At 37.7% G+C, this 12242-nt stretch overlaps 1 protein-coding gene across 2 annotated transcripts in view; it reads left to right on the forward strand.

Annotated features, from left to right (window-relative positions):
• VWA8 (von Willebrand factor A domain containing 8) overlaps window positions 1-12242 on the forward strand; it is a 342943-nt gene that overhangs the window by 143596 nt on the left and 187105 nt on the right. For both annotated transcript variants that reach the window (XM_055335701.1, XM_055335702.1), the window contains one exon: window positions 11016-11087. In XM_055335701.1, the coding sequence (XP_055191676.1) occupies window positions 11016-11087 (72 nt within the window). The remainder of the gene's footprint in view (window positions 1-11015; window positions 11088-12242) is intronic.

A 12242-nucleotide genomic window follows, 5' to 3' on the forward strand; every position in this document is an offset into this window, starting at 1 on the left:
CATCACACACAGTGTCCATGTAGTAGAAAGGAATAAAGAAAAAAGAACCAGGAAACTTTGTTATAAGTGACAATTCAAAAAACTCCATGGTAGCAAAGGTTGAAAACACTTCCCAGCAACTAAGAATGTAGGAAATTCAGTAGCAGGGAGGGCCATTGTGCCCTTGTACAGTGTCTGTTGCCATGGTATTTGTGACATAGACATTGAGGACCGCAGGGCTGCTGTGTACTTTACACAGCAGCCCTGAGGGACTGGCTGTATCCTGTCTCCAGATGTACCTTTGCTTCATCAAGCATTGTGAATTAACCATTAATGAAAAATCTTAGCTGTACCAATTCAAGGAACTGTGGCTTTGGATTAAATTTGCTTTTGTTGCATAGGTTTTTGTTTCCTTTTATGCTGTACTTCATTTCGAAGCAGTACTTTTCGATGTCTCTTGAATATTTAGGGGCTTCCGTATTATGCTATTCTATGTTCTGTGATCCCCTTAGGACCACATGGTATTGAAATAGATTTTCTAAATGTGTTTTCCACACCCCTAAAGTCAAGTCTATTTTTCCTTATTTTGAGTCTTCAGCAAATAGCACATGCCTGGCATATAGTGAATGCTGAACAAATGTGTGTTCAGTGGATTAATAAAGAAGGAATAAGATTTTGAATGTTCATAATTGGGAGTATCATTTTATTAAATCTGTCATTAAAGAATGTGTAAAATGTCTAAATGTCTACCATGTATCGAGCCTTGTTCTGAAGTATTTGGATAAAGAGATTAAAATACATACACATAAACATACACACACACATACACACACACACACACACACACACACACACACACACATACTTGTGTAGCTCCAGGGCTCAAATTACATGGGTCTGTCAGGGGAGAAAGACAAGAAAATACACATGATTACAGTGTGATGGAAGTACACACGGGTAACTGTGGTAGCACTGATGAGATGATGGTCCCAGATTGGAATGATCATGGAAAATGAGTTGACCAGTCAAAGTTGAGAGGCTCTCTCAGGCAGAGAGATCAGCATTTGCAGAGACTTGGATATGTGACAGAGCAGTTCATTTAGGACGCTACATATAACTAATTATCACTGGCACAGAGCTAAGGTTTCAAGTAGAATAGTGACAAGAGATGAGGCCAGTGGGTTAGGAAAGGGTCAGAACATGTTGGCCTTGCTAATTAAGGAATCTGGATGCTATTCAAAGAAATGAGGAAACCACTGAAAGGTGTTAAGGACATTTCCCATGGTAACTTTGCATTCGCTCTTTAATGTTGTCTATAAGTTGATTCCAACTTATAGACAGAGAGAGACTTGTGAGGGAGCTGTGGCAGTAGTCTAGATGCAAGTTAGGAAGGATGAAGGATCTGAACGAAGGGGGTAGAGTGGAGAGGACACATAGCAGGTCTGTTTAGGCAGTGGGTAGAGTTACTGAACTATGTGTAAGATGAAAGGCAAGACTCTGCCTCAGGGAGCACATAGTCTGGTGGAAAAGTAAATGGAACAGAAAATGACTCTAATTTTTGACTTAATATAATGTTGGAGGAGAGTGACGGGAGATGAGGCTAAGACCAAATCAAGAAGATAAGAAGGAGAAAGGGGTTCTGTAGGGTGGGGTGCTAAATTGGCGATGGAAGTCAAGAAATACAGACTTCCAGTTAAAAAATAAAGAAGTCATGGAGGTGTAACGTATAGCACGGGGAATATAATCAATACTATTGTACTGACTTTGCAAGGTGGCAGATGGTGGAGATCATTTCACACAGTATATAAACGTTCAATCATGTTGCACAACTCAAAATGAATTTAACGTTGTAATGTCAAGCATACCTCAACAAAAAAGTAAGTAGCCTTTAGTGCAAGTAAAGAAAAAGGCAGTAAGGATGAACCTTTGTTTCAAAGGTATTAGGAGTCATTTAAGGAATTTCAAAAAAAAAAAAAGAAGTGACATGATTTTGAACGAAGAAGTGACTGTCCGTACTATAAAGAGCACATTGCCTCAAGGAGAAACTGAAGTTAGAGAAGCCAAATTGGCTGATAAAAATCTAGGCCGGAGATGCAAACACCTAAATGAAAACTGGGGATTGAAAGGAAGGGAGAGATACCGTTGACTTTTGGGTAACTTAATAGCTTAGACTTGATGTTTACCTGGCTCTTGATAAAGGAGGAATGAAGTACGCAGGAAGATGATGATTGAGGTTTGGTCAGGTGGTAGGAAGTTATGCTATTAATGGGGGTAAAAGATACAGGCTAAGGAGTGAGGTTGAGGAGAAAGTAATGAGACAAGTTTTGGATACGTTGAGGTTGAGGAGACTGGGAAGTAACCAAGGACATAGTTTGATAGTGGCTCAGAATATGAGGCTGGAGTTGAGGAGGAAAGTCTTGCTGTTGAAGTTCAGCATAGAATTGATAGCTGAAGCAATGGAATGGGTGAGAGGATTTGGGGAGAGTAGTCAGAAGTAGCTCATCAGGCACCAACACATGGATACCCAACTCTGCACACAGCCCTCCATCTCCCTTGGGTGGGTGCCCGTGGGCAACTAGACACAAGCTACTCTACCCTAACCCTTGACTCCTGAGGAGATCATGTGAAAAGATACTGAGAGAGAGCAAATGAAAGAACATGGGGGAAGTCAGTACCTAAGGAATTGGTACAAAAAGATCCCACCTAAAAGATTATGGAGAGAAATTGTTAGACAGGTGGGAGGGTTCAGGAGAGATGGACATCTATCTGGAAGAGGAGACTTTTAAGAAACTGTCTGTAGTACTCAAGTGGGCCAAGAAGTTAAGAGAAGAATTACGTAGGCAGTGACCTTAGCCTTAGCTAATGTTTGTCGATTTGAATAATCAAGTTAGATGGAATGAGGGTGTGAAGTAGGAGAACATGAGTACAGGATAGAAGAATGCAACTATAGTTGGAATTATTTTTCAGGATTGACATTGCTTTTTTATCTGGCCATGCAAGTGCTCCTTCCAGCTTTTCTATTTCTCACGCAGATTAGCCCTGGAAGGGCTTAAATGTTGTCTGGAAATTGGCACTAACTTTTCATTTTATTTATTTTTTTTATTTTTTTTATTTTTTAAATAAATTTTATTTATTTTTTTATTTATTTTATTTTTATTTTTTTTATTTATTTATGAGAGTCACAGAGAGAGAGAGAGGCAGAGACACAGGCAGAGGGAGAAGCATGCTCCATGCACCAGAAGCCCGATGTGGGATTCGATCCCAGGTTTCCAGGATCGCGCCCCGGGCCAAAGGCAGGCGCCAAACTGCTGCGCCACCCAGGGATCCCTAACTTTTCATTTTAGAAGGAAGAAGTCTCCAGACCATATTATCACTAGAACCCAGAATAAAGGGTATTGTAGGACTCCCTTTTAACTAGGGTAACCACACACACTGGCCTGCGTAAGATAGGCCCTAAAATAGTTCCTGTTTACGTTTGTTGTCTCTCATTATTAACAGCATCTCTTTTGATTCGTTAAAGTGTTCCAGAGTGGACAATAAATTGGCAGGCCCACCTACTTCAAGCTTTGTTAAAACCATAGCTCAATTGTGTATCTGAAAGCATTTCAAAAAAAATAAAAACTACAAAGATAAACATTCAGAAATACTCATCTGTTTTTGAAGGAAAGAAAAATCTCTCAGTTTTTCTAAGAAAAGAACTCTGAAAGTACAGCTTAATTTGACAAGTAAGAGGAAAATGTATGAGATGTCAAAAAAAATCAATAAAACAAGTTAAAAAAAGAAAAGCAAGTAACAAACTAGAAAAATATCTGCAGCATGTATTAAATGCAAACAGTTAATTTGCCTTTTCCACAAATAGGGAGCTTCAATAACTTCAGGACTTAAGAGGCTGTTACTGTTTTGATACAGAAAACCAAGAGAAAGAAATAGGGATATTAATTGTTCTGGGATAGATTTCCTCCCCCAAACCCCACGTAGAGCCTTTGTGACCTACTTATGGTTGGCCTATTTTTCCAGATACAGAAGAGCAATGTAATTTCCTTCGTGGCTATTGTGAACAACTTTAATCTTGTTCTTTTATTATATCCTGTCCTAATTCAAATAAAAAATGTGGGAACTAAATAATATATTTCTAATTCTAAAGTTATACATCTTTGAAGGTAATGATTAAGAGCAATTTAGTGTAAAATGTTCCATGGAAATCTCCAATTATTTTGGAACGCTTATGATATTTACATTATTAACAAGTATTAATTTAAATATTATGTTAAATTATAAGCCAACCCTACATAAAGCAATAGTGAAAATTTATTTGAGCTAATTACAAAAACTCTTTGTAAGTAATGATGAGTGGCTTTGTCTTGCTTAGGTGGACTATTTCAAGTTTTCGGTATCAGTGACCTAACTGGTTATATAACTTACAACCACAGCATTAATTTTTATTTAAAAAAATTGTTTGAGTATTGTCTATTACAGTAGATGTTTTGCTTTCTTTTTTATTCAATTTTTTAAATTGAAAAACAAAAACAAAACCAACTTACCCATTTCTCCCACCCCTACCCCCTGCCTATAGCAACCACCAATGTGTTTTCTATATCTATGAGCTTAGATGTTTTATTTTTTTTAGTATATATATGTCATATATATTTTGTTTATATATTTCAAATATACACATGTATATTTTTTAGATTCCATATATAAGTGATCATACAGTACTTGTCTTTCTCTGTCTGACTTATTTCAAGTAGCATAATGCCCCCTAGGATCATCCTTGTTGTTACAAAGGGCAAGATTTTATTCTTTTTTTTTTTTTTAATTCATGAGAGAGACAGAGAGAGGCAGAGACATAGGTAGAGGCAGAAGCAGGCTCCATGCAGGAAGCCTGATGTGGGAGTCAATCTCAGGACCCCAGGATCATGACCTAAGCCTAAGGCAGACACTCAACCACTGAACCACCATTCATTATTTTTATGGCTGAATAATATTCCGTTGTGTCTATATATGCCACATCTTCTTTATCCATTCATCCACCAATTGATACATAGGTTGTTTCCAAACCTTGGCTGTTGTAAATAATGGTGCAGTGAAGGTGGGGATGCAAATATCTTTTCAAATTATTGTTTTCGCTTTCTTCAAAAAAATACCCAGAAGTAGAATTGATAGATTATATGGTAGTTCTATTTTTAATATTTTGAGGAACTTTATGCCAGTTTCCATAGTGGCCGGATCAATTTACATTCTAACAATACATAATGTTTCCCTTATCTTTACATCCTCACCAACACTTGTTATTTCTAGTCTTTGTGATAATAGCCATTCTAACAGGTATGAGGTGACATCTCATGAGGTTTTTGACTTACATTTCTCTGATGCTGTGATGTAGAACATTTTTCCATGTACCCATTGGCCTTTTGTAAGTCTTCCTAGGAAACGTGTCTATTCAGATCCTCTGCCCACTTTTTACTTGGATTGTTTGTTTTTTCCTGTTGAAATATATGAGTTCTTTATATATTTTGGATATTAGCCCCTTATCAGATATATGATTTGTAAGTATTTTCTCCCATTCACTAGGTTGCCTTTTCATTTTGTTAGTAGTTTCCTTCACTGGGCAGAAGCTGCTTAGTTGGATGGAGCCCCATTTATTTATTTTTGTTTTTGTTGCTTGTGCTTTTGGTGTCAGATTCTAAAATCACCACTAAGACATATGTCATAGAGCTTACTGCCTATGTTTTCTAGGAGTTTTATGGTTTCAGGGCCTAATGTTCAAGTCTTTAATTTTATAATATAATAATTTTGTGTTAATTTTTATGTATGGTAAAAGATAGCAATCCAGTTTCATTTTTTTTGCATGTGACTGTCTATTTTCCCAGTACTGTTTATTGAAGAGACTGTCCTTTCTCCATATTTTCTCCATTCTTGACTCCTTTGTCATAAATTAATTGGACATTGATATATAGGGGTTTGTTTCTAGGCCCTTTATTATGTTCCACTGATTTATGTATCTTTTCTGCCAATGTTACACAGTTTTGATTACTACAGCTTTTTTTTTTAATTACTATGGCTTTATAATATACTTTGAAATCAGAAACTGTGATGCTTTCAAATTTGTTCTTCTTTCTCATGACTTTTTGACTATTTGAGGTCTTTATGATTCCATATAAATTTTAGGATTGTTTGTTCTGTTTCTGTAAAAGATGCCATTGGAATTTTGAGGGATTGCATTGAATCTGTAGATTACTCTGGGTAGTATGGCATTTTAACAACATTATTCTAATCCATGAACATGGAATATCTTTCCATTTATTTGTATCTTCCATTTCTTTCATTAATGTCTGACAGTTTTCAGTACACAGGTCTTTTACCTCCTTGGTTAAATTCATTTGTAGGTATTTTATTCTTGCTAATGCAATTGTAAGTGAGACTGTTTTCTCTTTCTGATGGTTCATTATTAGTGTACAGAAAAACCAACAGGTTTTTTTTTGTATTGCTTTTGTATCTTTCAACTTTGCTGAATTTTTTTTAGTTCTAACAGCTTTTTGATGTCTTTAGGGTTTTCCATATATAATATCATGCTATCTGCAAATAGTGATAGATTTACTTCTTCCTTTCCAATTTCCTTTTTTTTTCTTGTCTGATTTCTCTGGTACTGTGTTGAATAAAAGTGGCAAGAGTGGGCATCATTGTCTTGATCCTGATCTTAGAGTAAAAGCTCTAAACTTTTTACCATTGAGTATGTTGTTAGCTGTGGACTTGTCTTATATGACCTTTATTATGTTGAGATATGTTCCCTCTATACTGCTTTGTTGAGAGTTTTTTTTTTTTTTATCATAAATGGATGTTGAATTTTGTCAGGTGCTTTTTCTACATCTGTTGCAATGATCATGATTTTTATCCTTCACTTTGTTAATGTGGTGTACCACATTGAATTGATTCGCAGACAATGAATACAATGAACCATCCTTGTATCCTTGCATTAATTCCCACTTGATTATAGTGTATGATTCCCTTAATTTACTGTTAGATTATGGCTTGCTAATATTTCATTGAGAATTTTTGCATTTATGTTCACTCAAGGATATTGACCTATAATTTCCTTCCTTGTCTGGTTTTGGTATCAGGGTAATGCTGGTTCTGAAGAGTGCCCTTCTATTTTTCAGAAGAGTTTGAGAAAGATTGGTATTAATTCTTTGAATGTTTGGTGGAATTCACTAGTAGAATCTGGTCTGGACTTTCATTTGTTGAGAGTTTTTTTGATTAAAGATTGAATTTCCTTACTAGTAATATGTTTTATATAAGTACAGCTACTTCAGCTTTCTTTTGGTTTCCATTTAGATGAAATATCTTTTCTCATCTCTTCACTTTGAGTCTGTGTATTTTTACATCTAAAATGAATCTCTTGTAGCTTATAGTTGAGTCTTGGTATATTATCCATTTAGCCACTCTATGTCTTTTGGTGGAGAATTTAGTCCATTTACATTCAGAGTAATTATTAATAGGTATGTGTTTATTGTCATTTTGTTAATTGTTTTCTGGCTGTTTTTGTAGTTTTTCTGTTTCTTATTCTCTTTTGTGGTTTGTTGGCTTTCTTTAGTGTTATGTTTATATTCTCTTTATTTTTTGTGTATTTACTATAGGTTATTTCCTTGTAGTTACCATGAGGCTTAAAATAATATATTTGCAACAGCCTATTTTAAATTGATAGCAACTTAAATTTAATCCCATTGTAAAGCTCAACATTCTTGCTCTTCTCCCTCACGTTTTATGGTTTTGCATGTCACATCTTATATTTTTTGTCTTGCATATCCCTTAACTAATTATGGTCATCCCTGGGACGCCTGGGTGGCTCAGTGGTTGAGTGTTTGCCTTTGGCTCAGGGCATGATCCCTGGGCCTGGGATCACGTCCTGCATCAGGCTCCCTGCATGGAGCCTGCTTCTCCCTCTGCCTGTCTTTTTTTTGCCTCTCTCTTTCTGTGTCTCTCATGAATAAACAAATAAAATCTTTAAAAAAATTATTATTGTAATCCCTTACATAATTATTATAATTATTAAAAGCAGTAAAAATAGCGTATATATTTGCCTTTAACCTACATACTATCTTTATAAGTGATTAATCCACTATTTTTATTATATATTTGCCTTTCCAATGAAATGTATTTTCATGCATGTTCTTATTACTAATTTGCACCCTTTCTTTTCAGCTTAAAGTCCTTTTAACATTTCTCATACAGTCGGATTAGTGGTGATGATTCACTTAGCTTTTGCTCACCTGGAAAACTCTTTATCTGTTTTTCACTTCTGAGTGATAACTTTGCCAGTATTGTTGGTTGGCAAGGTTTTTTTCATTCCTTTGAATGTATCACACCACTGCCTTCTGGTGTGTGATATTACCACTGAAAAATCTGCTGTTTGCCTAATGGGTGTCCCCCTGTATGTAACAAGTTGTTTTTCTCTTGCTGCTTTTAATATTCTCTTCTTGCCTTTTACTTTTGACATTTTAATTATAATGTGTCATAGTATAGGTCTCTTTAGATTCCTCTTATTTGGAACCTACATCTGATGTCTTATTTCCTTCCCTGGGTTGGGGAAGATTCTAGTCATATTATTTTCAAGTAAAATTTCTACCTCTTCCTCTCTCTCTTCTTGTTTCTGGGGCCCTGTGATGCAAATGTTAGTCCCTTAAGTCCCTTAAACTATCTTTACTTTTTGTAATTCTCTTTTCTTTTTGATGCATTGATTGAGTTAGTTCCAGTGCCTTGTCTTTGAGTTGACTGATCCTTTCTTCTGCTTCATCTGGTCTGCCATTGAACCTTTTTGGTTCAGGTATTGTAATCTTCAACATTGTGACTTCTGTTTGTTACTTTAAAAAATTTTTTTTTTTTCATCTCTATATTGAAGTTCTTCTGCATCCATCTATTCTTCTCAGTTTGGTGAGCATCTTTATGACCATCACTTTGAACTCTATCAGGTAAATTACTTACTTCATTTTGTTAAATTTTTTTTTTCTTCCTGAAGTTTTATCATGTTCTTCCATTTGGAACATATCTTCTGTCTTTTCATTTTGCTTAACTGTCTGTGTTGATTTCTATACAGTGTGTGAGATGACTACTTTTCCCACTGTTAAAGGAGTGGCCTCATGCAGAAAATGAACCTTGTCATTCAACCGTGCCTTAGCTCTTTATTATCTCTTAAATCTTTGTGTTTGTCCAAGCTACCTATTATATTTTTAATAGTTCCCAGTAGTTGAGAATGTGCAAAGATCTCTGTGTCTCATATGGGAGAGACTCAGCACTTAAATTTAGGCTGCCTAGAAACCATACCCTCAGGCATCAGCTTTTAAAAATATGCCCAATAATATAATCCTATGTACCACAAGTGTAAGCCCCACTGATCACAAGAACCAAGTGATCTGGTGCTATCTACTGGGTGACAGACACAGGATTGGGGCTCCAAACAAGTATGTAAGCCCTTTTCTGGGTGATACTGATGAACTAGAGCAAGGCTAAGAGAGATAGCCAGGATGGCATCCACGATGGCCTATATTCCTTGAGAGAACTCCATAGGCCTCTAAATGTGTGCCAAACCTGAAGCTTGTTCCTTAGACTGAATCTCCAAAGCAAGCAGAGAGGTTTCCTTCATAGAAACCTAAGGACTGTGCCTCAGTCCACTGTCTGTGCAGTGTCCTGGGCTGGTAGCCTGCCAAGAACCATCTTTATAGTTGCCAGAGTCCCGTGGAACCCAGAAATGTAAGGGCCTCCCCACCTCTAGGCACCAGAGCCAGGTGATTAAGGAATATCTACTGGGTGACAGCTTTAGAAACTAGGGCAGTAGACATAAAAACCAGGACACAGATGTGTGTAAAGCTCCCTTCCAGGAGACACTGGTGCTTTGGTGTGATAGAGGGTGAGCACAAAGATAACACCAGCCCTCTGGGGTCTCTAGCAAGGATTGTAGCCAGCCCCAAGATTCATTTTAAATTAAATACTGTCCCTCACGCCTCAGTCATGATGATTAGTTTGTAATCCTTCATAGAAAGCTTGAGCTCCTGGGTTTGCTGCCTATTGCTCTACCCTGGGACGGTGGCTATTTAAGAACTGTGTCCCCTACAAGTGTAAGCCCCACTGGCTACCAGAGCCAGGCGACGTAGAGGTATCTCCTGGCAGCAGTCACAAAAATCAGGGTGCCAGAGGCCTGGGCTCCTTTCTGGGCAGCACCAATTATCAGTCGTATGGGACCAGGAATAGAAGCTCCTTTGGCCTCCATAGCCAGGCAGTCCTATGTGGCAGCCATAAAAATTGAGACTCCAGACACACAAAAGCTCTTTTCCAAAGATTCTGGTACTCTGAATCACAGCAGATGGAGAACACAAGGATGGCACTTGCCAGTTTCCATCCCCAGAGAGAATTCTGGTAGGCTTCTACATGCATGTGTTAAATGAGATGCCTGTCCCTCAGGCCAATGCTTTAATATAAGCAGGTGAGCCTCCTTCACTTTAAGTCTAGGCACAGTCAGCTGCCTCTGAGCTAGGCTCCAGGGCAGGTCAGTTTTTCAGGGTCTCATGGGTCTTGGGATGTGAGCCTTGTTCGTTTTCAAAGTTAGATGTTTTGGGGGCTCATCTCTCCAGTGTATGTCTTAAAAGTTGGAATGCTCAATGTGGGGTGAGAACCCTTCACTCCTCAGGGAGAAGCTCCATGTTTTGAGTTCCCTCCCAGTTAGAGGATGCTGTACTAGGGGTGGGGTTTGTGGTGAGACTGTGTCCCAGCCTCTCTTACTTGCTTTGATGATTTTCTTCTTATTTGTCCAGTGCATAGTCATCAGTCAGGTAGCCTTTAGATTTTTCTAAGAGGTAATTATTTCATATATTGCTGTACAATCTGTACGTTCATGGGAGGAGGTAAGATCAGGATTTTTCTACACTGCCATCTTGAACTGAAACTCTAAATGCTTTACTTAGCATGAAGATAATCTTTATTGTTAACTCTGTTACTTCACCTTGATAATGCAAAACATGATTAACCTCTAGTTCTTTTTTCTCTAGCACATGATAGTGATGGAAGACATGCTGAAAGACTTTCTTCTTGGAGAACACCTGTTATTGGTTGGTAATCAGGTGAGTTATGTATGGCTGGAACTTAGAGGGTCTTCTACCTTCTACACTTTAGAATTACTTCAGAGCATCAATCACCATTCAGTCACTCATCAAGTTATGTCCATTATACCTCATAAAGGTTGACTCCTCTTTCCCACATCTGTCACCCTAGCCCAGCTCACCATCATCTATCACGTGGGCTACAGCAGTACTTTGCCAATATAGCTCCACCCTAACCTTACTCCTATTCTGATCTACTCTTTGCTCTGCAGCCAGATTGATACTTGTCAAACTAAAATCTGACTAGGTCTCTCTTTTTTGCTTAAATTGGCTTCCCATGGCTCTTAGCTATAGTCTTCAGTATGGCTAACAGTGTCCTGCAGCATCTGGCTTCTGCCCACCTTTATAGTCCTAAGCCTTGGCTCCCTTTCTCTCACTAGGTGGTAGCTTGAGCTACTCTGAACTACCTTCAGTTTCTTATCTCTGTCCTGGTCCTTGGTGCATGCTCTTCTCTACATGGAGCACTCTAGTCCCCTTCCTCTATCCCCCTCCCCTACCTCCTGAGGGGTCTTCCCTTGTCCCTAGCTGAGTAAAGTTTCCTCTGCTTCTGCATCCTTCTCTCACACTAGTGGTAGTCATCACTCTAATGTTACTCTGTTTACATATAGAATGATAGTCTCTCCAACTCGTCTATGTGATCCTCAAGGACCGACATCATAGTTCTCTTACTTGTCTCCGTATTCTCAGTTCCTAGAACAATGTCTGCTACATAGTAGATATTCAGCAAGTGTTTATGGAAGCAATGGTTGGATGGAAAGATGGATCATCTTCTAATGTTCCCCAATTGAATGATCAGATTCATGGTGACCAGCAACCTTGGGTTTTTAACTTGGTCTTAAATTAACAAAAAACATTCAGAAGGAGTTTGGTCTTTATTTTTACTTTTTTTTAAAAGTGTCAAAAACAATACATATTCTTTATATATTTAGCCTCTCATACTTACAATTTTAAAGGGTTGATTTGTTTTTTGTTTTTTTTTTTAATTAAAATGAGCCAGTTGAATGGCTTACTGATTGAGTGCACAGGTTTAGAGGTTAGCTGGCTAAAGGTACAATAGGAACCCTTTCCCAGATGGCTGTGACTGTGATGGCAAATTGTTTATCTTACCAAGGCTCA

Source organism: Nyctereutes procyonoides, unplaced genomic scaffold (genome assembly GCF_905146905.1).
Source record: "Nyctereutes procyonoides isolate TBG_1078 unplaced genomic scaffold, NYPRO_anot_genome, whole genome shotgun sequence".
Lineage (NCBI taxonomy): Eukaryota > Metazoa > Chordata > Mammalia > Carnivora > Canidae > Nyctereutes > Nyctereutes procyonoides.